Genomic DNA, 26,190 nt, shown 5'->3' with positions numbered 1-26,190 from the left:
CAGCGTAATTTGCTCTGTATTGCTTTTCAAAACGTGAACAATGTGAACAATGGCTTTATCACAGATAACACAGTGTGTGCAGACTTCCATTCATAGAAATAAAATACATCTGTGCTGGGCTGCCATCTAGTGGCAATGAGATAAAATTATCTGACAGCTGATATTCTGCAGTACTGTTCAAGTGGTAGCAGAAGTTTTGCACAAGCATTTTATAACTGACTCCACCGGATTCCCCAGATTTGGTGCTAGGTACAGATCCTGTCACATTCTAAATCAGAACTGAATCTTAGGCTGGGAGATCACTTAATACAGGTAGAATTTCCAGTGTTATTACAGCTTTAAAAGGATTACTCTAGCCAGAAGCCTGGAAATATTCCCAAATGAATAATGATTCTGCACTTCGCAGTAGAGAATGGAACTGCTCCTTGAGGAAACACTCTGTTTAACACACCAAGCTGTCCTCTGTGAAGACAGCAATGAAAAGTATATCAAAGGAGGCAGCAGAATGGGTAAATGTGATATTAAGCCTTCAGTAGAATTGGGGGTAGCTTGATAGCTAATTCTGCCTAGTTATTGCTAACCAGCATTTTCTTATACCAAGTGCCTAGACAAAGTGTACATATCACAAAATGTCACATGCTGTCTATGATGTCACAAAAAATTTGGGAAGATGTGCAGCCCTTGTGAATTCCATGTTCCAACGACAATATGTGGGTGGACATCCGTCTTTGTTCCATATATTCACCTTTCCCCTCCATTCAGCAGGAGTTATCCTCAGCTCAGTTCTCATGGTTATTACAACCCCATCTTCCCATCCATTCAGCCTGTCACATATAGGCAGTATAGAACATTTTGACTATTTGACAAAAAACAATTTTGACAACAGAAGAAACATGTATAAAGAATACATACTACTCTCATACAGTAACCAGTTGTTTGTGATTACTTGTCAACTACATTGGGGCCTTCTAACTAATCAAATGTATATTATCCTTTACTATGAAAACACATTACGCAATGCAATAATTTGTTTATTCTTTGTTGCCAGGAGAACATATTACTTTGCCCCAAAGGCCGAGGATTAATCAAAGTGATTGATTTTGGATCAAGCTGCTTTGAGAATCAAAAAGGTTTGTGCAAATGAAATAATCTTCACTCCATACATTTTCTGTTGTGCTCCACTTTCCAAAGAAAACAAAGAATTTTCCCTGCCATGTAATGATATGATTGGCGAATCAGCACAGAGGGTCAAGAAAAATAGAGAGAAATCATTTCAGGGTAGCTCCTGGTGCATTTACACCTGAGGTAGAGTCATTACCAAGATTGGTTGGGAAGAGGTTATTGACTTTTGCACAGAGCAAAGCAGGTAACCAAAGAAAATGAGGCCCCATTTTGGGGCCATTTTGCTATGATGTCATTATCTTCCCATTGTCTGGCTGATTCTCTGACAAATATGAAGACTGTCATTTCAATGGAAGCTGTTAGAACTGAGTGCTGCTTGTACCAATACAGAAGTTGCAGGGATAAATGGTAATCATCACTAGTCCTGCAGAGTTTCTCCACCGTCTTAACTGCCTTACTGGCTTTGGGGCTTTTATTTTGATTACTTTTCTGCTATCAACTGATGTGCCCCCATAATTGAAAGCCTGCTTCGGCAGTACACACCAATCCTAGAGGGCAACCCATCTGATAGGGGCACCTAGCCTAAGTGGCCCACCCACCATCCTCACCAAAACAATGAGTACTGAATCCACCTCCTATAATGTTCTGCTGGTGAGAGCGATTTCAACATGGATCTGCTGGGGAAACTGACACTTTTAGCCAAATCAACATGTTTAGATTCATCCCAATATCTAACTAACGAATGTAAATTGCAGTTTATGTCAAGGTAGCTATTAGAAACACCTATTTAAGACAACAGCCTCTCCTTGTTAACTCTTGCTCATGGTTATTCCTTTACCACCATAAACTGAATGGGCCCTTAGACCCAGTCAAGGAAAGCAGAATGATGACAACATCATTCTACCCAAGAATTCTGCACAGGATGCCCCACAAACAGTGCTGGGTGGTAAGATCCTATCTGGGTTGTGCCTCTCCATTGTCCCATCCTTTGTTCTACCAATTTCCATGTCACCCTCAATGCTCAGAATTCAGTGTCCTTGGTAAGATTTGGCATAACACACTGTTGTTATTACAAAATCTGACTCACGTTTGCAGCAATCTGCAAAGAGGTGTGATAGGTTGAACCTACAGGTGTATACCTTATTTGTTACTCTTTTATTGTATTATTAAAAGGTTATTATGTTTGTACGACAGTTTATACATACATCCAGAGCAGATTCTACCGCTCACCCGAAGTAATTCTTGGCCACCAATATGGATTACCAATTGACATGTGGAGCTTTGGCTGCATTTTAGCTGAGCTCTACACAGGTTACCCACTCTTTCCTGGGGAAAACGAAGTGGAGCAATTGGCTTGCATCATGGAGGTATGAAAAAAATCAGGTTTCCACCTTTTTTTAATTGTACATTTATTTTTGGATTATCTCCTTACTGGATTTGTATTTTGATTTCTTAAGGTATTTGGGGTTCCACCAGCAGAAATCATTCAAACCTCACAAAGAAAATGTCTATTTTTTGGTAAGAGTTGGAATTGAATTGAGGAAGAGTTTTATTGTTAAATTCAAGCTCAATAATGGTGGAGAATAGTTCACAATATTTTAAAATTACTTAAATAATTTAGTTTTCACAACTTATTGACATTTAAGTGTGGAAACAATAGTAGCCAATAGAGAAGAAAAAGAAAATAAATGTTGATAACAGTTGTTAAGAGTGCAAAAATAACAAAATAAAAGTAACACAATTACTTAAGGAACAGGAAAGATTATACTGCAATAACAATATATTTGTTTAAAAAATCAAGCATGATAAAAAGGGCACATTAAATTGCTAGCTAACCAATGTACAAGACTTAGTAACAGAACAAGATAGTGGATGATCATAATTGGAAGTGAGAAAGCAGATCTAATAAGGATATCACAAACATGGCTACAGATAGGAATCAACAGTTGTATTTGTGGGCTATCATATATTTAGAAAAGATGTGGAAAAAGCAAATGGTTGTGGGGTAATTTAATCAGAAAATGGCCATCGTAAAAAAGGCCACGCTAACGATTTTTTTACGATGGCCATTTTCTGATTAAATTACCCCACAACCATTTGCTTTTTCCACATCTTTTCTAAATATATGATAGCCCACAAATAAAAGGAGCAGTATCCATTTGATTTGAAACAAAAGTTAGGAAGGGATTGGTGATACTGTTAACGGTGAACTATAGGTTGCCAAATGGTGGGAGGTGAAGAAGATAAGTAAGTAGGCTGTATGTTAAATGAAATTAATAGAAGTACACAAATATGATCATTGGGAATTTTTAACTCCAATCTGTAGCACTCACCACATATCTTTTAAAGATAGCAATTTCAGCGTCACTGAGGTCAGTTATAAAGGTGACATTTACAATGTATCAGGTACGCAAACTATTTTGAGGAGACACAACAATCAATAAGTGCCTTGCAATTTCTTTGAATGTAGTTAGCTTTATTATTAAATCCTCAATGCTTAGCATTTCATATTAAAAACTTGATAAAGCAAACATTGTTCTTCTGAATTTGAACATATATCATCTGTGCATGCATCTTATACCCGAATTAATTCATGAACTTCCAAATTCTTTGAAAAGATCGTTTAACTTAATAATAAATTTTTACAGTTTGCACATAGATCTCATACAGTGTAATTGTTAACATCTAATGCAACCACTAAAAGGGGTGGGGACGGCAACTGCAAATGAGCAATGTATTTGTGCACTATGTTGTGGACGGTACAACAAATGCAATGAAATTGCCCAAAATGCTGAAAATTTCCATTTTCTGACAGGCATTGAAGATTGTGTCATTACAAATGATTGTCGTCAATACTTTGAGGAGCTTAAAGTCATCTATTTGTGCTGTTTACTGTGTTCTGGAGATAGTTGTAAGGTTTAGATAGCTTCAACCAACTAAATGAGGCACATCGAATACTACAATTTGTTTGAAATTGGCAGAATTTTTAAATCATTACATACTGAACCAGTCAACAATAAAAATAGAAAGTGCAGGAAAGGCATAGCAGGTCTGGCAACATCTGTGGAAAGAGACACAGAGTTAACATTCAGTCCATTGACTCTTCTGAAAAAGAGTCAGATTTGACTTAATTCAGAGATAGTGGGAACTGCCGATGCTGGAGAATCTGAGATAACACGGTGTAGCGCTGGATGGACACAGCAGGCCACGCAGCATCAGAGGAGCAGGAAAGCTGACATTTTGGATCTAGACCTTCTTTTGAAGCTTTCCACTTTCCAATTATCCCTGGAACTTGCTAACCCATGCAAATAGATTTTAAACTGATCAAAGTATTGATGGCAGTCATTTGTAATATGACACAATCATTGAATGCCAGTCAGAAAGTGGAAAATTTCAGCATTTTAATTTATTTCATTACATTTTTGAGTATTCCAATTTTGAATATATACAAGATCAAAGGGTAGCTTATTGCAGAAATATTGCAGAAGTCAGTATTGTATTATCTATAAAAGGAGTGTGAAAAGTGGTGTAACCTGCCTTTCAGCAACCTAGTAGTTAACTAAAAAAAATCCTGGACACTCACTTTAAAATCAACAAGTAACAATTTATTTATCAAACTTTAACAGCGAACAAATCAACTAATCTATTAACAAACTGAATAAACTCCTTCTAATTGCTAAATATTTCCGAATAAAACAAGATTCTAATGGTATGCTGTTCCAATAAATTCAATAATTTGTGTTCCACTAATATAAAACACAAATGAAAATTAGAATTCAGTCTCTCAAAATTACAGCCAGGTTACGTGTCTTCCAGAATGCTCTATGCCTTCTCTATCAATTCTTCTATCAGGAATATGAACTAGTTGTGCTGTAGGTACCTTTGATTTAGGTGGTGCTTTCTCTAAAACTTAGAGTAGACTGTGAGAGCCAGTGATTCTCTCGAGAGCTGAGAGCAGTTAACTCTGGCAGAAGGCAGTTCCCTTTCCTGTCTTTGTCTAACTACCCTCTTCCTTTACACTCTTGATGACACATCAGTTTCTTAGAATAGGATCAGTCCTGTGTTGTCAAAACCATCAGATTTACATTTACAGTTTTTCTGATGAAGGGTCTGGGCCCGAAACGTCAGCTTTTATGCTCCTAAGATGCTGCTTGGCATGCTGTGTTCATCCTGCTCCACACTTTGTTATCTCAGATTTACATTTAATTGGTTTTTGGTATCTGAGTGCTTGGTTCAAATTTATTGGCTAAATTCAAAACTTGTCTTGGTGACAAGACAAAACTGCTGCTTGGCCTGCTAACTGTACGGCCTTTTGATACAAATGTTTCAATTCAGGTGCTCTCTATGTACTTTCAAACTTTCAAGCTGCTCACAGACATTTTGTTTAAATCTGTAAGCATAGAAAAAGCACAATCTTCTAAAGCATTCCACCAAACTCTAACTTCCCACATTCCAATCCACAAATATTCTACCCAACTTCACAACACTATGTAGTAAAAGTGTGACACACTTACTGGGAAAAATAGTGATACAAAAAATAAAGGTAGATCTTGATAAATAATTTTAAATCTGTTCAGTCCATTATCATCGGCAGCCCATTTCTTGCTTGCCAAAGTTGAAGGGATTGAAAAAATCTTGAAGTCAGATTTCAGCAGCTGCAATTATTTTGCAAACTGCCTAGACTCTTTCAGCAAAACTGTGGTTCAATCTTGAAACAAACCTTTCTCTTCTCTGACGATGAGATTGTGCTCCTGAGATGCTGCTTGGCCTGCTGTGTTCATCCAGCCTCACATTTTGTTATCTTCTCTGACAATGTTGTCTCAGATCTTCCTGGGAGTTAAATTATGCTGGAAGCCCCTGTACAGGGTTCTTACACTCTCTGTGTCAGAATTTTTTAAATTCCACACCTTCAAGGACCCATTGTGTTGTTAGAAGGGTTCACTGAATTATGGGTTAAGAAAGCTGAATACTGAATGTAACATAATATGAAGAAAGACGTTGACCCTTGTGTTTCAATACATCTGGAAAGATTCTCCGTTCTTTAAGGAAGCACACTGAGAAGCAACTTAAAATAATTACAAGAACAGACATCAATTCCCCAGTCAGGAAAACAGTATTGTAGTGACCATCATGGTTACTGTTCCCAAGCCTTATGGTACTGTTTGAATTTCTGACGACCTTACACAGCTCAAAATTGAGGTGGCAAGCGAAGTCCACACTGTTTCTACAGTTGACAAGAATTTTGTTAAACAATCCAAAAATAGAGTTTCACAAAACTCAAAGCAAATGATGGATCTTGGCAGGTGCCATTGGACGAGCAAACAAGATTATTTAATACATTGATAACTCCATTTGGGAGATGCTGTTCCAAAAAATTTTGGACAGTCTTGGCCTCAGGTTTGCTCAACAGATTGAATCCACTGTACTACAGGGTCTTCATGCAGTTATTTGTTACATGGATAAAACAGCAAAGCAGTTAAGGAGCAGAGTCAGAGAGTTTATGCAGTCTTTCAGCACTTACAAGCATCAGGGCTTATCCTTAATGAAAAATGTGAATCTCCAAGGACTCTTCAGTTCGTGGGACACATTGTCAACAAATTATAATGGTGGATACTTTGAAGACTAAAGATGTTTTACACGTCCCCATTCCAAAATCAGTGAAGGATCACTAGAGGATCTTAGGAATGGGCAATCCAGTTTTGACTTTTGACTCACTGGAATCTACTACAGAACCCTTGAGACAACTCCTCAAGAAAATACAAGGATGGAATTGGAATCCATATGAAGATAATGCATTTAAAACGATCAAGGAGGTTCTTAATGTCCATGGATGTCTTAACATGCTAAAATCTATCCTTTCCATCTATCATAGCAGCTGATGCTCAGCTACAGGTTTAAGAATAGTACTGCTCCAGAAGCAACTGGATGGGTGCTGCAATCTAGCCTATTGAGCATCACAATCATTATCAGACACAGCGACATGATCAGCTATGGTTGAGAAGGAGGCTCTTTTAGTTATATGGGCATGCAAAAGATATTCAGAATATATCCTTGGTCTGAAAGTGATCATAGAAACAGATCACAAAACTAGTTTCTCTGCTGATATAACAAGGCGTGGAGCTGGATGAACACAGCAGGCCAGGCAGCATCAGAGGAGCAGGAAAGCTGATGTTTTGGGTCTGGACTTTTCTTCAGAAATGGGGAAGGGAAAGGGGGTTCTGAAATAAATAGAGAGAGGTGGGGGTGGTGATAGCAGGCGGATAGTGGAGCGGATAGGTGGTAGAGAAGACAGACAGGTCAAGGAGGTGGGGATGAGAGGGACGGCTGGTCTTGGGATGAGAGATTTTGAAGCTAGTAAAGTCTACATTGAGACCATTGGGTTGGAGGCTTCCAAGGAAGAATATGAGGTGCTGTACCTCCAGTTTCTGGGTGGCATTCTTCTGACACTGGAGGAGGCCCAGGATGGACATGTTGTCCAGGGAGTGGGAGGGGGAGTTGAATTGGTTCACAACTGGGAGGTGTTGTCGTTTGTCATGAACCGACCGCAGGTGCTCCACAAAGCAGTCTCCAAGCCTCCACTTGGGTCTCCCTGATATAGAGGACGCCAAATCAGTAACAGTGGATACAATAGACCACATTAGCAAATATGCAGGTGAACATCTGTTTAATACGGAAGGTTTTTTTTGGGCCTGGAGGTGGTGATGGGGAAGGTGTAGGGGCAGGTGTTGTACTTTTCTGTTCTGGATGAGCTGGAACTAGCAAGAATGCCTCCAAGAATGCAAAAATTCAACTTTACCTCATGCGATTCGCCTAATAACATATATGCAGGAAAAACTGCAGGCGAAGGTAGATGCCCTCTCCAGAGCATCAGTTGACAGCCCTAACAGGTATAATATTGAGTCAACTCACAAAATTGAGTCAGACATTCAATCCAAAGTGACAGCATTGCCATCAAGCTACAATCGGCTTAGCCAGATTGATAGAAGCAATTGAGGGACCAGGGATGTCTCAGAGGCTCTCAATACCAATTGGGAGACCTGCACCATCCAGAGGCCAGGGCAACAACAGCCACTGAAAGCCACTCCAATCTAACCTCACTGTGGGGATGTGTGCTCACAGTTCTGTCTTTTTATTGATGGAGGGCCTTACCCCATTCTCCACCAGCAGCAATAAACAAATGGTTATAGATAGAGTTATGAGGGTTACATGAGATACTTGAGATATGAAGAGAATCAAGTATTATGAAGGATGAATAGGAATATGGAAGTCAAAATGCAAACATATCAGCCGTCATTTTATTTATTGGTGCACTGGCATGAAAGGCCAAATGGCCGACTTCTGTTCCTAATTCATATGTTTGTACATTCACACAATATCCCTGGTTGTTTCAGTCAATGGGGCACAGTTCACTAGTAAATGCTTCAGCAATTTGCAGTCTGTACTGGATTTGAACAGGCCAAAGCTTGCTGATGTACCCACAACTGAATGGGGAAGCTGAGCATGGAGTCAGGACAGTTACATTGCTCTTGACAAAACACATGACAATAGGATCTACTATTTGAGACAGTTGTCTTGCTTAGGACAGGGATAACGGGTGTGGGTCAGGGATCTGAATATAAAAGATACAGTCATCGAAAGAGCTGTATTCAAACACTGTGCGTTCTTTGTACTGTCCAAGGGATCATATGAAGGAACTACAGGAACATTATCCCATTACCCATCGATGATCGACTGGAATGAACCCAATGGGGAGTTCAATAATGCATTGGACCTACAGATCTCAGACTGTCAGGAACAGAATCAAAGTCAACTGTCTTCAAGCAAGAAAGCTGACAGTGTTCCAAATCTAAAGAGAACATGTTGCAAGAGAATAGTGAAATCTCCAGACTGCCTGAGAAGTCAGGGACTAGTTGGGGAGATGGGCTACTGGTAATGCAATTATGTACAGAAATGTGTAACTAATAATGAGATAAGAAAGCTTGGGTGGTGTGTTGTATATGTGTCTGAAAAGGTTAATCCTGATAAGCTCCCTAAGCATAGAATCATAGAATCCTTACAGTGTGAAAGCAGGCCATTTAGCCCATTAAGTCCACACTGACCCTCCGAAGAGCATCCCATGAGACCCATTTCCTACCCAATCCCTGTAGTCCTGCATTTCTCTTGGCAAATCCACCTGAGCTGCACATTCCGGGGCATTATGGGAAATGTAGCATGGCCACTCTCTCATATCAATGTAACCTGTAATTAGTTGCTAACATGAAATAAAACTGTATCTTGTTAACTACAACAAACTCTTCAAGGTTGACCAAGAAAAAGTTTTCCTTTCCTACACTAGACCAAGCTGGCCCTGTAGCTTAAAACAAAATGAAAGAACTGCAATGCTGTAAATCAGGAATAAAAACAAAGTTGCTGGAAACTTTCAGCAGGTCTGGCAGCATCTGTGAAGGAATAAACAGTGTTAATGTTTCGGGTCCAGTGACCCTTCCTCAGAACTGTAGCTTCCTAGATTTGAAGAAAATAGTGGCAGTCAACTTCATGATGAGTGGTAAATTATACAGTGCAGTGAACTGATGTGCCCATACATGCAACATAGGATTGGTTTGATGAAGAAAAGATGAATGAAAGAGGATCAGATCCTGTTAAGATTCCTAACAATTCTGGGTCTGTACCTTAGTGGGAGGAGTCAAGGGAGCAGGAGATGGGTCTCATGGACCAGATGAGCTGAGAGAGAATTTGAGGTGAGATAGGAAGAAAAAGAAAAGAAAAAGCAAGATCACGGCTAGGTCAAGTTTGGAAGTTTACTCTCTTGTGTAATGGAAGGAGCATACAGCAGACACTGCTGATTGATGGTCATGATCTTAATAAGGGTGGAATTTAGAAATTACTGTCATTTGTATCTGTTTGTCTGTAATAGTCGTGGATATCCTAGCTACGAATTTTAGGACAGGTGCTTTGCACACATAGATTTGGGCGTCACTGTCACTGTCCATGTTTTAAAATTTGCTTGCTGTCTTTTTCCATGATTTCTATACGAGGCAAATGCTTGTTCATCAGGTGAATGTATCAATTTGGCATCTTTGTTGTTAGTACCCCACACTAATTAAAGTTAGCTGCATCTATTAAAGGAAGGGTGCTGTGATCATTCTGAATCAACAATGGCTGAAATGACAGAGACAGTGCACCAAAACATATCAGATGCTACACTTAGTATAAGAAGTGCTGGAAACAAAGACGGATATCATGTGTCATGAGGAAAGCTGAAGGCCACCAAAACACATAGTCAGATTGAAATGGCAAAAATTAGCAGAAGAGATCAATACTAGGATTGTGGCCCCAAGGATCAGGATGAAGTGCAAGAAGTTTCTTGAACCCAAATGTGTGGGCAGTGTCAGTAATTGCATCTTCAGGCACCATATTCTATCAGTGCACCACCAGCCTCATTCATCAGTCAATTCATTCCACTCTGATAGCCTCTCACCCTGAGTTCATATTCTTGACCTCACCCTCACACACTTAGTGCTGCTGCAAACCTCAGATCCACATCTCAAAGTCTGAACACTCTGGTAATTATTAAATCATGAATAAAAGCCAAAAGAACTGCGGATGCTGTAAATCAAGAACAAAAATGTAGTTGCTGGAAAAGTGACGAAAAAATCAGAGTTAACATTTTGATTCCAGTGACCCTTCCTTCATTAAATTGTGACAGTCTAATCACCAAGATTATTGAATGTTGCATAATGAGGTTCGGAAGAATGATACACTTCCCTCTTTCTTGCAAGAAAAGGTAGCACACTGCAGGAGGCAACAGTAATTGATGGAAGGGAAGAGGTACATTTGCCTGATCTAACCCCTAGGAGGGGATGGTGCTTATTATCACAGGAAGGGCCATTGCTGAAGCCAGAGCCATTCAGTGGACCTGAAGCCATTGAAGATAAATGTATCTTCATGTGTAATTCTCTACCCATTCCATTTTTCCTTTTCCCTCAATCTCTTGACTTCTGACAAGTTTCAGATGGTTTAAGTATACCATTTTCTTCTATTATCTGCCCTCATTGCAACTTGACCCTTATCCCTGTAAGCATTTCAGATATTCAAGCACTGGAATCCACCCAGACAGCAGTCAAAGAGTAAGAAGTGAAAATGAAGGAATATTCAATTGCAAAGTAACAACCACCAGTTCAGACACTGAAACGCTGCATAATTTAGAGGCGAGGGAAGGGACATGTTCTACATGTGATGAGACACTGGGCACAATTGGAGCCAGGGTTGGGGGGAGAGGATACTGCAAATGATAGCACACCCATCGGGCACCGAACTGTCTCCTCCCTCCTCTATCAGCTTGTTCTGCTGTCCATGACATTTGCTCACTTTCTAGTCATTTTCAACATTAAATGGAAGTCTTACTAGACCACCCGTGTTTGGAAAGAAGAAATAGTTTGCTCATGAGCATTTAATAAACCAAAAAACTACAGCAGCACCAGCCATCCAGTTTTAAATTATCATGGAACAACATTCAAAATGTGGAAAATTGCAGCAACAAACAAAAAAAACTAGCAACTAACCTGCTAATAGTTGGTGATCCTTTTTCATAATGCTGTTGGCAGATACTTCATGCCATTGAAGTTAAGAAAGGGCACAGGTTGAAGCATGAACTCCAAAATAGCAGCAATGGTACAAATTTGCTGTGATACCCTGATTAATGTCAGACCTGCATGCTACCAGCTGTTTTAGGAGGTACACATATGCTTCTTGACAAGTATATTATCTGGCACACTTCACTTTGGAAATGAATGCAGAAGACCTGCTAGAAGCTAGAAGACCTGCTCCAGAGGTGTGTCACAATATGTCTGAACAGGTTGATTAAAAATATCTATGACCCTGGGGTCCAGTATTTCTGCAAAGCCTTTGGGGTGGGCAGATCTCATTGCAGTAACTGGTTGCAGACAGCAAATCACACAGTGCTCAGTTCCTCAAAAGAACACATAAAATTCAAACCAATGTGGACCATTTAATCCCTCAAGCTGTTGTGCCATTCAGCGAGATCATACTTGATATGTGAGCTGACACCAAATATCTGTCTTTGCCAGATATACGTGTGGTCCATTGGTTAACAAAAATCTACAAATATCAGATTTGAAGTGAATAAAACCCCAAGCATTAACTATGTTGGCGGGAGAGTTACAGGTTTCTTTCACCCTTTCTATATCAAAGCACTTCCTAAACTTCATTCCTGAAACCCCTGTTTCTAGATTTTAATTTATGCCCCCTTGTTCTAGACTCCAGGAGATAAATCTTAGTTTTGCTGTAAAACATTTGGCCAAAATTTGCAAATGTCCCAACTTGACAAGAATGAGATCCAGGGTGGAAATAATTGGCAGGCTGAAATCCCGCTCTGTCAAATATGTAAATATAAGTTTAGCTGTCAGGAAGAATTTATTTTCACAGAGAATCATCCCCTCTAAAACAAGCTGAGAAGACAGCTGCCCATTAAGATGTCATTACAATCCTTTAGAAGTAGACTTGACCAGCAGAATGGCATTTCCATTTATTGAAAGGTACGTTTCTAGCTATTTGTGTTTGCATTGATCCATGGGTTATTATGGGCTCTTGGAACCTTTGCAAAATTATATAATAATGATGGTGAGCTCTTAGCACCTGAAGTAATCTTTGGTCAAGAGCTGAGAATAGGGTATTTCTGCAATATGTAATTGGCGACATTAGCATAATTGGGTAGGTCATCATTTGGAAAGTAGGGAGCAAGATGATTCATTTTGACTGTTAGTGTTACAGCAGTACATCAAACCAGTTGTGCACTGGCATGGAACATAAGACTGCTAGTAATAATGGCTTGGCGCTGAGTAGAGAGGCATGTCTAGTTTAGGCTCTAATTGGCTGGAATTTGAATCCAAATCCTTGTCTCTCAGGACATCCATGATCTGATTAGAATTAATCAGGCAGTTTTCCTAAACAGTATGTGTTTTTACCAGGCTCCTCTGATACCTGTATTGAACAAAAGCAGCCATGCTGAGGCTACTTTGCAAGAGCATGTGATTCAGCCTGCAACAGATGCCTCTGTGGGATGAGAACCTGTGGCATTGCAATAAGTTTGAAAGAAGAGTATTAGCAACATGCTTCACCTTTCTGTCATCAGGGAAAACTGAGGAGAAGCAGCTCATTAAAATGAAAGGATGCACTATTGGAGGTACCTTGGGTGACACCAGGATTATTATTTCAGCAGTGAGCAAATAGCTGTTGGGTAAACAAGATTATAAAGGTGCATGCATTGCTGAAAGATTTGTATGGTGGAAATGGGTTTAAATTTCTGGCACACTGGCACCTGTATTAAGGAAAGTTGGAGCCATAATGTTGAAATGGTGTGCATTTGAATCACACGAGGACAGTGTTTTGGTGAACTGTATATCAGCATGGTGGATAGGGTTTTAGACAAAATTGCAGTGGGAAGGGATCAAGTGCGGGGAGAAATGGTGAAATAAAGGGAGATAACAGAGAACGGAGCAGGTCAAAATTTTGGATAATGATTACCAGACGGCCGTGAGAAAGAATAAAACATAAACATAAGAGTGAGTCATAAGATAAGATTATTAAAAATAGGTAAAAGAACAGAGTTTTAAGGTCCTCTATTTGAATGTGTGCAGCTTTTTAACAAAGATGGATGAACTGCTAGGTATTACAAAGAAATATTTGAAAGGTGGCCAAGGTTGGGACTGAATGTTGAAGGTATTTAACAATTCTGAATGACAGCTAGGAAAAGGTGGTGGGGTAGCTCTGTTAATTGAAGATAGCGCCAGTACACTATTGAGAGATGAACTTAATTCAAAAGGGCAAGATGTAGAGTCAATTTGGGTAGAGATAAAAAGTAGTAAAGATAAGAGATCACTTGAAGGAGTAGTTTATTGATGTCCTAACAGTAGCATAAATGGGCATGTTAGAAACGAACTGGATCATGGATGACATTAATCTACATGTACATTGGAGAATCAGATTAGCAAAGTAGCCTGGAAAATTAGTTCATAGAATGTCTTTAAAGATAGTTTCTTAGAGCATTATATACTGGAACCAGAACAGCTTTTTGAGTCCAGGTAACGTGCAACAGGCAGAATTAGGGATTGACTTCATGGTGAAGGAGCCTCGGTGATCTCCAGAGGGAGAATTTCATGTTCATGTTGAAAGGAAGAAGTGCATGAATCACATTAAGTTAGTAAATGGACACAGCAAGTAATTAGGAAGACAAATGGAATATAAGACAAAGTAAATAAAGAAGTAGAAAATTGTCTTGCTACATTGTACAGGCCACTGGTGAGAACATGTGGAATATGGTGCATAGTTTCAATTGTCATATGTGAGTAAAAAGATACAATTGTATTGAAGCAGTTCAGAGAGGGCTCACCCAACTCAACTATGAAGAAAGGTTGAACAAACTCGGCCTATATCTATCAGAGTTTAGAAGCTTGAGAGGTAGTGTTATATAAACATAAAGCTCTTAAGGGGACTGGGTAGGTAGTGTACTCAGAGGATTCCTCTTGTGGTGGAGAATAAAATTAGACATAGTTTAAGAATAAGAGTCTCATTTGTAAGACAGACAAGGAGAAATGTTTTCTCTCAAAGTGTCATTAGGGGTGTGAAATTCTTGTTCTTTGAAAACAGTGATCTTGAACTTTATTCAGAAGTGTGTTAATTAGATTTTTAATTGACAAGGGATTTCAGAGTAATGGAGAGCAGACAGAAGCAGGGACCACAACCAGATCAGCTGTGATTTTATTGAAAGGTGCAGCAAGCCCAAATAAACTACTTGCGGTCCAAAGTCGTGTGTTCCTATATCCGCTTTCCAAAGTGTGGATTTCATGTTTTAAAATCTGTCATGGCATTAGGAGGTTATATGTATCTGATGGACAAAAATCAGCTCACCTTATGAAGCTGCAGAAAAACATTATTAATTTTATTAACAAATTAGTTGCTGAGCATAATCTGTCCCTTGAATAAATTTAAAACGCAGGTGGAACTGGCTTATGTTGGCGATGTTTGCAAATGCTGTCCTGGCAGCGTGAGTGAATCTGATTCTACTGGTTCTAAAAGGAATAAAGGTAGCGATAGAGTTAGAGTTACAGTGTTTAAGTATGCAAATACACAAGCTCACAAAATGTAAAGCTTTTGGTAATTGGAAAGTACAAAGATCTTTTAAAGGTGTTCTATAGTTACCTGTAATTTACAATGTGCAGAATAATGCAACTAAACTTCCCAAGAATGGTTTCTTCAGTGTTACTGCACCTGAAATAAAAGAACTTTTTAGAAAATAGGCAAAGCCTGAAGATAGCAAATTCTGTTGCTTGACAATTGTTGAGCTCTCCTTAGTGAATATAAATTACCAAATGGTAACAATTTAAACAAGAGTCTGCTCTCAATACAACCTCACTAATTAAGTCTATGGAGCTGGGTGTCATTCAGAATGTGAAATGATACTGCTGAAGACATTTAATGAGGAAATTGTTTCAGAGATAGTAGGAACTGCAGATGCTGGAGAATCTGAGATAACAAGGTATAGAGCTGAATGGACACAGCAGGCCAAGCAGCATCATAGGAGCAGGAAAGCTTCATGTTTCGGGCCTAGACCTAATGAGAAAATTGATCAGTTTTGAAGGCACTATACTGTATTTTCACTCTATATATGGCCTGTTCCTGGAAATCAGTGAAATATGCAATATTGAGGTGGTGTTGCGGAAAACTGTTACCCAGTGTTCTGTTTGCAAGAAGATGTTAAAACAGTTAATGTAACACCTAGAACAAATACATTCCTGAAATTATGGAAATATTGAATGACACTCTCTCTATATGAACAATCAACAAACTTCGCAAAAGTGAGATAAAAGTGTGGAATACACTTAAACAATACACTGGAATAAAGAGAGCAATAAGAAAGCTGAAGAAGATAAACAACCCCCTCATTGACAACAGGCTGACGAATGAATAATTGCCAATGTGTATTTTGCCTCTCTTTTTAATATCTTTTACTTTCGCTTTTTCACCTTTTTTATTTTTCACTTCGTTCACTCATGTCTTTTATAGCTGCACTCTTTTCCTCTTTCTCTTTCTTTCTCTCTCTCCACACCATTTATTCTGAGACTCAATACAAGCATCCTCCTTGTTCTGAGGGACTGCAAGAATACTGTTGCAGAAATTATGGAAAACATTATGAATTCTCAAAAACTGAAGAACACTGAAAAAAAGATTTCAGAAAAATTAACTTTGACAAATGCTGTTTCAGCTTTTGATAAATTGATTAAATTTGCTGAAAGATGAACTTTCTACTCTGCACAAGAAGTTATGCAATTGCACGTTCTGCACATGACTTTCACGTAGAAAATGCAGAAGGAGCATTGGCAACTTGACATCAGGGACCTGTTCAACAAAGCATTCAGGGTTTTGACCAAGGTCCATCCCCCGTGCCTTCTATATCTTCCTAAGGATTAGTTCTGTTTGGTACTTGTGTCCTGCATTATTACAATTCACATTTTAATGCACATCATTAAGGTTTAGAAGTAAAAGGAATATTGCTCTTTTCTTTGAATGCATATTTTATATTTTATTCTTTGAAAGGTCATGCTACAAATACTTGTTTAGTATTTCATTGGTAAATTTAACCCTCTGTTAACCACTACTTTCGATTAACTGGCACCACCCATTTCCCATGCCCGCCATATAATAAATATTTTACTATACTGTTGAAAAGCTGAAATGGGAATAAAAGCAAATAAAGTGAAATGCTAGTGTATTGTCAATTTTGCAGATGGACATTCAGTTGGAGATATCTCAGCATAATTTGTACAGCTTCAGGAATTGAAATAAATCATTTATCATCACATGTATTCAGTGTAAAAGTACAGTGAAAAATGTGTAACTTTGCCGTACATTCATGGTGCTATTCAGTAGCATGTATTCAAAAGCATTGTTCTATTGCTCAGTTGAAAACAAAACTGCTGGAGACCACAGCGGGAAAGGCAGCATCCATCGGAGAGAAAACAAGTTAACGTTTCAAGTCTAGCTTACACATCTCTGCTGAGGAGTTATCTACACTCAAAATGTTAGCTTGCTTTCTCTCTATGGATGCTGCCTGACCCACTGTGATCTCCAACATTTACAAGCAATTTCTCTTTGTTGTATTGAAGTGCTCGTTAAATAATATCATCATACTGAAGGTATTGCAAGACTCTTTATGCCTTTTAAGTCCATTCTTCCTTCAGTCACTTTCCAACATGATTTGCTACTCTGAAAATCTTATGTTAAGGAAGCATTTACCATCCCCATAATGGATGTTTTCTGACAGCAGAATCGGATTACATGTCATTATATTTTTTTTACTAAAGAACAAATCTATGAATAACAGATGATGCAGAAGATAAATTCTCTTCAATATGAATTGTTTTACTCTGATGAATATGATCAGCTACTGGACACATGAACAAGAGAGGTACAAGAAATGTGGAAGTCGAAGGGCACTTGACTCCTGAAGATTGGTCATTATATTCAACATATGTTCTTTCTTAAGCTTCTGAAGTGTACATATCTGTTATTCAGAAATATTGACCAATTTGCTTGGCATTCCATTTTATGGAAGTTACATAGGTATAGTGTTGCTCAACTATTCACCACTCCTCTTTTGGTCCTTTATCTTGCAGTGGCAAGCACTTGAAGAAGATCCATATCCCTCTTCCTCAGCTTCTGCAATCTCAGTCTCAATGGCCTCATATGAAAACAGAGATGAACAAACTTCACTCTGCTTATTTAGGGGGCACTGAACAGAGGTCTAGCACACTGGAATTTTTCAGGTGGAATTTTTCAAAACATTTTTGGTCAGGACAGTTGAGCCCTCAGATATTGTTTTTATTTAGGTGTGTAAATAGTTTGGTTGTGGTAAAAATAGGAGTCATGTACCTTGGGAGTGTGTTTATTATGTATGTATGCATGGAGGAAGACAAGGACAGGACTATTAATACTGTGGCCAGATATTGGATCAGAAGACATTCAATTTCAGCTTGCTAAAAAATTTCTGTTTCAAGGGCCAAATGACTGCATTCTGCATCCTCCCTTTCCTTCCTTAAAATAACCAAGTACTGGGCTCTTGACCTCTGGGTTCTTCATAATAATTTCTTCCCAAAGGAAAAGCCTTGGTAACTGGGATAACTAGTTCCGGGAGAAAAGCTGCTGAATCAACAGTAGAAAAGTTAAAGAGAAAAGTTAATTCTGCAGTTCAGAAAATCCAAATGTTGAATGAGAAGATGAACTTTTCTCCCAGGTGTCCTCAGGAAACATAAGGTGGCCAATTTTTCCCATTGACACAATTTCTGCTGGGAAATGATTGTTGTTATTTCTGACGGTGGATACGTGCTGCTCAACCAAATAAAGAGCAGAACGTCCAGGCTGATGACGCAGTTTGCTTGATTGCTGGTTCAGCACATAACTAATGTGCATTAGGAGCTCACATCTGGCTGGCTTTCTGGAATAGGAGCAAACTTCTAGTCTTCCTCCCTTCCCAGCAACATCAGTGAGGCAGAATAAATTTAAAAGAGTAGATAATATAAGGGTATATTTCCCCTGTTATAGTGACTTCCAGATAACATTGTAATGGAAGGTGGGGTTTATGATACTCTGTTGAATTTTGGAAAATAAGCTAATGGTGAATTTTCTGCTGTGCTGTAAAATTTCTTCAACATTTAAAGAATCTTTTCCTTAAGTTTGTTTTTAATGTACTCCACTACTACTATGCACTTGTGTTTTTCTAACTGAAAAGTAATTTGGGGTTCAACTTGATATTTCGTTTGCTATTTCTAAGTTTTCATATACTGCAAATTTTAAAATAAAAGGCTACAAAGACCGCAGAGTTGTTTCTGGCTGCTCTTTAACAATACTCTTAATTTATGATCTATTTTAAAATTTCTAATGTATTATTTTAGTTGACAATTAATTTTCTGTTGAAGATTCTAAAGGATTCCCTAAAAGTGTCACAAACAGTAAAGGAAAGAAGAGGCGTCCAAATTCCAAGGAACTTGCCAGTGTATTAAAAACAAATGATAACCTCTTCCTAGACTTCCTGAAAGGATGTCTCATGTGAGTTTAGCATTTTAACATGCATCTAGCAATAATATTGTCTTAGTGATATCTACCATCTGTTCAAATGAACACGGGAGGGTAAATTTACTAATATATGCTCATATTGTGGAACTTGATCCATCATGAAACTCACATTGTGTTTTTATGCCCAATAGGTATAAATGATTTTTGAGCAAGCAGTGAGTTCTGAGTCCTCAGTTCTGAGGAAGAGTCATTGGACTCGAAACATTAACTCTGTTTTCTCCTCCACAGATGCTGCCAGACCTGCTGAGCTTTTCCAGCAACTTTGTTTTTGTACTGACTTCTAATCTTCAGCCTATAATCACAGAAAATGGATACTTTGGTATAGATGGTTGCAGAGATATTTACATAGTTTCCTTTATTAATGATACTGATAGTATTGGTGATGCTGATTACATTTTGTCTTTGCTGATGGTGCTAAAAGTGCAGATTGTATTTTTGGTGCTGACAGTGCCAATGATACTGAGGTGTATTTGATGTAGCAGGTGTTCATATTATTGGGAGTACTGATGTTCCTAGGATTAGAATAGTCCTAATAGATAATTAGTAATGTGCTGGTCGCACTGATGTTACTGATAGCACAGACAATACATATGGTACTGAACTTGCTTACAGCATTGATCCAACTGACAGTGCCTAATATTAGTGTGGCTGCTGCAGAAGTGCTATTGGTAGTGACTGTGTGGTTGGAATTGATGCTACAATTGGTACTGAAGATGCTGATGGTAACTCAAAGGTAAGCTTTATGATTTTGAATACTTTTTTAAGGTGGAATCCTGAACACCGCCTGACTCCTGATGAAGCAATGAAACACAGATGGATTCAGGAATCCAGAACACAGAAATCACGTCTCAGAATGAAAGTGATGCCTGCGACTGAAAATAACAATAAACAAGCGAGTAAAAAAGCACAGCCCTCAAAGGCAGGTAATAAGCTTGTTATAGATTTCAGGAATAGGAAAAAAGCCTATTTTTTGAGATTGTACTGCTAAGTTGGAATCTGATTGACAGAAATGCATAACTGGAATTCAGATGGCAAGGTCAAAAACCCTCCCCAGCTCTCAGGATTTCCCATTTATTATTTTTAATGACTTTTGCATCTGAATTCCTGCCTGCACTCATAGAATCCCTACAGTGTGGAAGCAGGCTATTCAGCCGATTGAGTCCACACTGCCCCTCTGAAGAGCATCACACCCAGACCCACCCTAACCCCACATTTCCCAAGGCTAATTTATCTAGTCTACATATCCCTGGACACTAAGGGCAATTTAGTATGGAAAATCCACTTAACTAGCGCATCTTTGGAGTGTGGGAACACTCACAGTCCAGAGCACCTGGAGGAAACCCACACAGACGTGGGGAGAATGTGCAAACTCCACACAGGTATTTGTCTGAGGCTGGAATCAAACCTGAGTCCCTGGCGCTGTGAGGCAGCCATGCTAACCACTGTGCTGCCCTATTTGGCAAAAATATTAGCTTACATAATGTATATTCCGATTATCCTATACCACCTTGCTTTGTGAATTATTCAAAACATTATCACTCTTTGGAAAAATGACGTCTTTCCTGAAACTTATTATAATTTTTCTCTGTTAATTTCTAACTATGTCCCTTAAATCCCAAATCCTTGCAGAAATTGAACCACTCTGCTTTTTAGACTCTACAATTCCCTAAGGAGGTCATGGAAATGAATACATCACATGGGCCTTGCAAAAAATTAAAGTTACTACTCAGTATCAATACTCTGCTTGGACTTTGATTCTGATGTCATTTGTTTTCCTGGGTGTTATGTGGGTGGCCTGGTAAATAGACTGATAAATATAACAGAGATAATGGGAACTGCAGATGCTGGAGAATTCCAATATAATAAAATGTGAGGCTGGATGAACACAGCAGGCCAAGCAGCATCTCAGGAGCACAAAAGCTGACGTTTCGGGCCTAGACCCTTCATCAGAGAGGGGGATGGGGAGAGGGAACTGGAATAAATAGGGAGAGAGGGGGAGGCGGACCGAAGATGGAGAGTAAAGAAGATAGGTGGAGAGAGTGTAGGTAGGGAGGGGATAGGTCAGTCCAGGGAAGACGGACAGGTCAAGGAGGTGGGATGAGGTTAGTAGGTAGCTGGGGGTGCGGCTTGGGGTGGGAGGAAGGGATGGGTGAGAGGAAGAACCGGTTAGGGAGGCAGAGACAGGTTGGACTGGTTTTGGGATGCAGTGGGTGGGGGGGAAGAGCTGGGCTGGTTGTGTGGTGCAGTGGGGAGAGGGGACGAACTGGGCTGGTTTAGGGATGCAGTAGGGGAAGGGGAGATTTTGAAACTGGTGAAGTCCACATTGATACCATATGGCTGCAGGGTTCCCAGGCGGAATATGAGTTGCTGTTCCTGCAACCTTCGGGTGGCATCATTGTGGCACTGCAGGAGGCCCATGATGGACATGTCATCTAGAGAATGGGAGGGGGAGTGGAAATGGTTTGCGACTGGGAGGTGCAGTTGTTTGTTGCGAACTGAGCGGAGGTGTTCTGCAAAGCGGTCCCCAAGCCTCCGCTTGGTTTCCCCAATGTAGAGGAAGCCGCACCGGGTACAGTGGATGCAGTATACCACATTGGCAGATGTGCAGGTGAACCTCTGCTTAATGTGGAATGTCATCTTGGGGCCTGGGATGGGGGTGAGGGAGGAGGTGTGGGGACAAGTGTAGCATTTCCTGCGGTTGCAGGGGAAGGTGCCGGGTGTGGTGGGGTTGGAGGGCAGTGTGGAGCGAACAAGGGAGTCACGGAGAGAGTGGTCTCTCCGGAAAGCTGACAGGGGAGGGGATGGAAAAATGTCTTGGGTGGTGGGGTCGGATTGTAAATGGCGGAAGTGTCGGAGGATAATGCGTTGTATCCGGAGGTTGGTAGGGTGGTGTGTGAGAACGAGGGGGATCCTCTAGGGTGAGTTACGTCTCATGGTCAGTATATTTTAAAGGGAGACACTCATTATATCATCACTATATCATAGCCAATGACCTAAAAGTATAAATTTCTTATATGCCATCTTATTCTGGAATCACTTGAAGCATGACACTACTGGAAGTATGCTGTCCTTATAGTCTAATGCCTAAATGTTAACCCAGACTTATGTGCCTTTGAATGTAATGTTTGTGCATGATAGTTAAATGTAATAGCATCTATTGGATTCTTCAATACCACAATATTCCTATCCAGCTTTTTGTACTATTGAGATAAAACAAAGTATTGCTGCATCCAGTAAAATATTTCCTGGAGGCAAATTCACATCAACTTTTGGGAGGCAATGGCTTAGTGGTATTATTGCTGGACTGTTTATCCAGACACCCAGATAACATTCTGAGGACCCATGTTCAAATCCTACCATGGCACATGGCGAAATTTGAGTTTAATGAAATATCTGGAATTAAGAATCTAATGATGACCATGAATTAATTGACAGAAAAAAAACCCATCTGGTTCACTAATGTCCTTTAGGGATCTTTATCTGGTCTGGCCTATGTGTCACTCTAGACCCACAGCAATGTGATTGACTCTGAATTGCCCTCAGTTTAGAAGCATGGTAGGCACTGCTGCCTCACAATGCCAGGGACCTGGGTTCAATTCCACCCTTGGGTGAGTTTGCACATTCTCCCTGTGCTGCATGGGTTTCCTCCAGGTGCTTTGGTTTCCTCCCACAGTCCAAAGATGTGCAGGATAGGTGGCTTGGCTGTGCTAAATTGCCTATAGTGCCCAGGGATGTTTAGGTTAGGTGGGTTAGACACGGGAACGGTAGGGGAATTGGCCTCGGTAGGATGCTGTTTGGTGTGGCGGTGTGGATTTGTTGGGCCAAATGGCTTGTTTCCACAATGTAGGCATTCTATGATTCTCTGGGCAATTAGGGATGGGCAATAAATGCTGCCTGGTCAGCAACACCCTCATTCCATTAATGAATTTAAGGTAAAAACTTCCAGAAGGGATAATGGCTGAATTTTATCATTCACCTGAAAGTCATGCCAAATTGGTGACAGGAGGCAAAGAAGCTTTGGTGAATAGAAGGCCCAGGATGGTATATTAATAAGAGGTCCCACTACTTGTAATATGGCAATGGGAATATACTGGGTATCCACTCTGATTGCTATAATCTTGGGAAATCCCCACAAGTGTGAAGTGAGACACACTTGGGGTGGGGACACTAAATTGTGCAGGAGGCCAAAAGTCAGCTTTCTGATGAAAGAAGGGGATGAAGTTGATGACAAATCATCAGCAGATCGAAATCCTCGACAACAAGCATCAGGTACCTGTTTTTTAAAATATATTTTCATGCTGTGCATGCCAATTAAAAGGCCATCTTACCTGAATTAAGTGTACATTTCAAGTAATCAGCGATGAGAAATAACATTCCTTCAGATTCAAGACTGATTACACGTTGTGTACAGCAAGTGAGATTGTCTTCCATGTGGATTTAGAGTGAGCAGCAGGTGCCTTTTCTTCTGTCAGAACCTTAAATCAACTGTTGGTGAGAAGGCATTGACAATTGATATCAGGTGGTGTGGAAGAGTCATACTGGACTTGAAGCTTTGACTGTTTCTCTCTCCACAGATGCTGCCAGGCCTACTGAGTTTGTGCAGCATTTTCTGTTTTTATTTCAGGTTGTAGCCACTGCTACATATAAAGTTCTCTATTGATCAAGTGTGCACAAGACAGGAAGAAGGGCCCCTGCTGCTCTCCTGGGAAATAGGACATCTTGCTGTCCCTGGATAACCTGGAGGAGATGCATCACTGAACTACACAGCCACTAAGTCTGCATCCAGATAATTGCTCCTTTTGTATGGAGCGACAGCAATTCCAGAGTCATTAGACGGACAGGAGGTGGTAGCAGCTGTTGTTACCGAAACCTTTTCCCAGCCTGTGTCCAATAGGCCAAGAAAATTCACTCCAAGGATTCATCAATCTCACAGGTCCCCAGTGGGAAATACGTAACTATTATTCCTAATAATGTGTAGATCGTGAAATTAGCAGCTATTAAATAATATTTAAATACAAAAGAATTGATAATACAAATAGAAACACATAACAATTTCACATGAAGGAGTCCTATTCATATAGACCAGTGGATGTGTGGTATTAGGAAAAGCCTTTCAGGAAGATTAAAGGATGATCTAAAGGTGTTTTAGAGTTGGTAGGGCAGATAAAGAGAAACTGTTTACCCCTGTTCAGAGCTCAGAACAGAGATCCATTACCTCAGAGTAAAAGCTAAACCATTCAAGGGTGATGTCAGGGCATTTCTTCCTCAAAAGGGTGTGGAAGCTGGACTCTCCCACAAAAAGCTTGAGAATAACTGAATTTTTCAATATTTTAATTGACAGATAACCTTGCTGGGGGAAGCCTCTTAAGAGTTACAGAACCAAGGCAGATATATGAACTTAAGGGTCAAATGAACTATTATCTAATTGAATTGTGGAACATGCTTAAGGACAGATTAACCTACGCTAAGCCAATTCCACCAGAATGGAAGGAAATCTTGTCCCTCCCATGTGATGAAGTACTCTTTTTGAAAGAATGTAATACTTGTGGATCACAGCTGGATAAAGCTAAATCAGAAAGGTTTAGGACCTGCTAGCTGAACAGACCTGGACAATGGTTGCCCAACATTTTACAGTCATTAATCAGGCACTGCTGGTTATTAGAATACATCTGGGCAGTGTCATCCCAATCTAATAATATGCCAGTAATGTCATATTATATCTAGTGCTGCCAAAAAAAACCCTTCACAGTACTTTGTTGAAGATAAAATCAACCCAACATTTTTAAAGTCCAGCTAGTAATCTGGCTGCATAGCTGCCTGTCCATTATAGAAACCATCCAATTTTCATTCCAATAGAATGAAAAGTTGAATGGTTCTATTGTAGGTGAGCCATCAATCTGCTCAACCAGTTGAACATTTTCACCCATCATGTAGATTTGTGATGACTATCTCCGCATCACATCAAAGCTAACTTCGTAAATTTAACATAATCTAATAGTTTGCCAATTTTTCAGATTACACTTTATATTTTACAACAGGCAAAATCTCTCATGAAACGAGCAATTAGCGTAACCTTCATTTAGAAGAGCAGACAGCACTCACAGTGTGTCCACGGACTCAAAGGGCTTCTGCAAAAGAAGATATAACAGAAAATCCAAATGACAATTGTGAAGTGCCTGCTGAGAAAAGTCCGAAAAACAAATCATTGGACAACTTATTGTACAGTTTTCAATCTGAATCATCTAAAGAAATAAAGTGTCAAGAGGACAACTCATTTCTGTCACCTGTTGTATAGATTATGCTTGTAGTCCTGTTGGACCTGCTCATTGTGATTCTTCTGGTAAAGCTGCTCCTTTATCAGAGAAAACTGCCACATAGGAAAGCTGTTTTAATTTTACAGTTATCTATAATGGAGATTGATGCATCATTTGTACATCAATCAGAAAGTGTAAATGACTGTAGGTTCTACATATTGAATCCCAAACTAATGTATCTATGCAATAGCTTCTGCCTTGATCTTTTCGCCCACTGATTTATACCTTTCTGAATAATAAAATCCAATGACCCAAACAACAGGAGTCCCAATTTATCATCTCTTAAATCTTTAATATTATTTTGTTTGCAATCATATTTTGGACTAACGTGATACTGTAAACAAATTCATCAAATTTATATAAACATTACATCCTCTATAAGTCTTCAAAGTATTAACAAATATCAAAATCTAGGGCCAAAAATATCCTCAGGCATGTTATCTCAGCAATTACGTTGAGACTACATTTGTTACAGAGATCCACAACTGGTCCCTATGGAATATGCAGTGCCAGTGAAAGGTCACCTAATTTGCAGGCCGATAGCAGTCCTATTTAATATTAGGGGATGCCATCTTAGACACCTGTACTTCCTGGAATACTTCAGAGT

The 26,190-nt window shown here is 39.5% G+C and overlaps 1 protein-coding gene across 1 annotated transcript in view; it reads left to right on the top strand.

Annotated features, from left to right (window-relative positions):
- dyrk4 (dual-specificity tyrosine-(Y)-phosphorylation regulated kinase 4) overlaps positions 1 to 25,745 on the top strand; it is a 76,503-nt gene extending 50,758 nt beyond the window's left edge. The window contains exons 8-13 of the mRNA XM_059654631.1: positions 1,049 to 1,130; positions 2,317 to 2,489; positions 2,580 to 2,640; positions 19,113 to 19,242; positions 20,035 to 20,192; positions 25,308 to 25,745. Coding sequence (XP_059510614.1) covers positions 1,049 to 1,130; positions 2,317 to 2,489; positions 2,580 to 2,640; positions 19,113 to 19,242; positions 20,035 to 20,192; positions 25,308 to 25,336 — 633 coding nt within the window. The 3' untranslated portion in view covers positions 25,337 to 25,745. The remainder of the gene's footprint in view (positions 1 to 1,048; positions 1,131 to 2,316; positions 2,490 to 2,579; positions 2,641 to 19,112; positions 19,243 to 20,034; positions 20,193 to 25,307) is intronic.
- Positions 25,746 to 26,190: the final 445 nt, after the last annotated feature.

This window comes from Stegostoma tigrinum, chromosome 25, assembly GCF_030684315.1.
Source record: "Stegostoma tigrinum isolate sSteTig4 chromosome 25, sSteTig4.hap1, whole genome shotgun sequence".
Classification (NCBI taxonomy): domain Eukaryota; kingdom Metazoa; phylum Chordata; class Chondrichthyes; order Orectolobiformes; family Stegostomatidae; genus Stegostoma; species Stegostoma tigrinum.
This window is presented reverse-complemented; position numbering and strand designations above follow the sequence as displayed.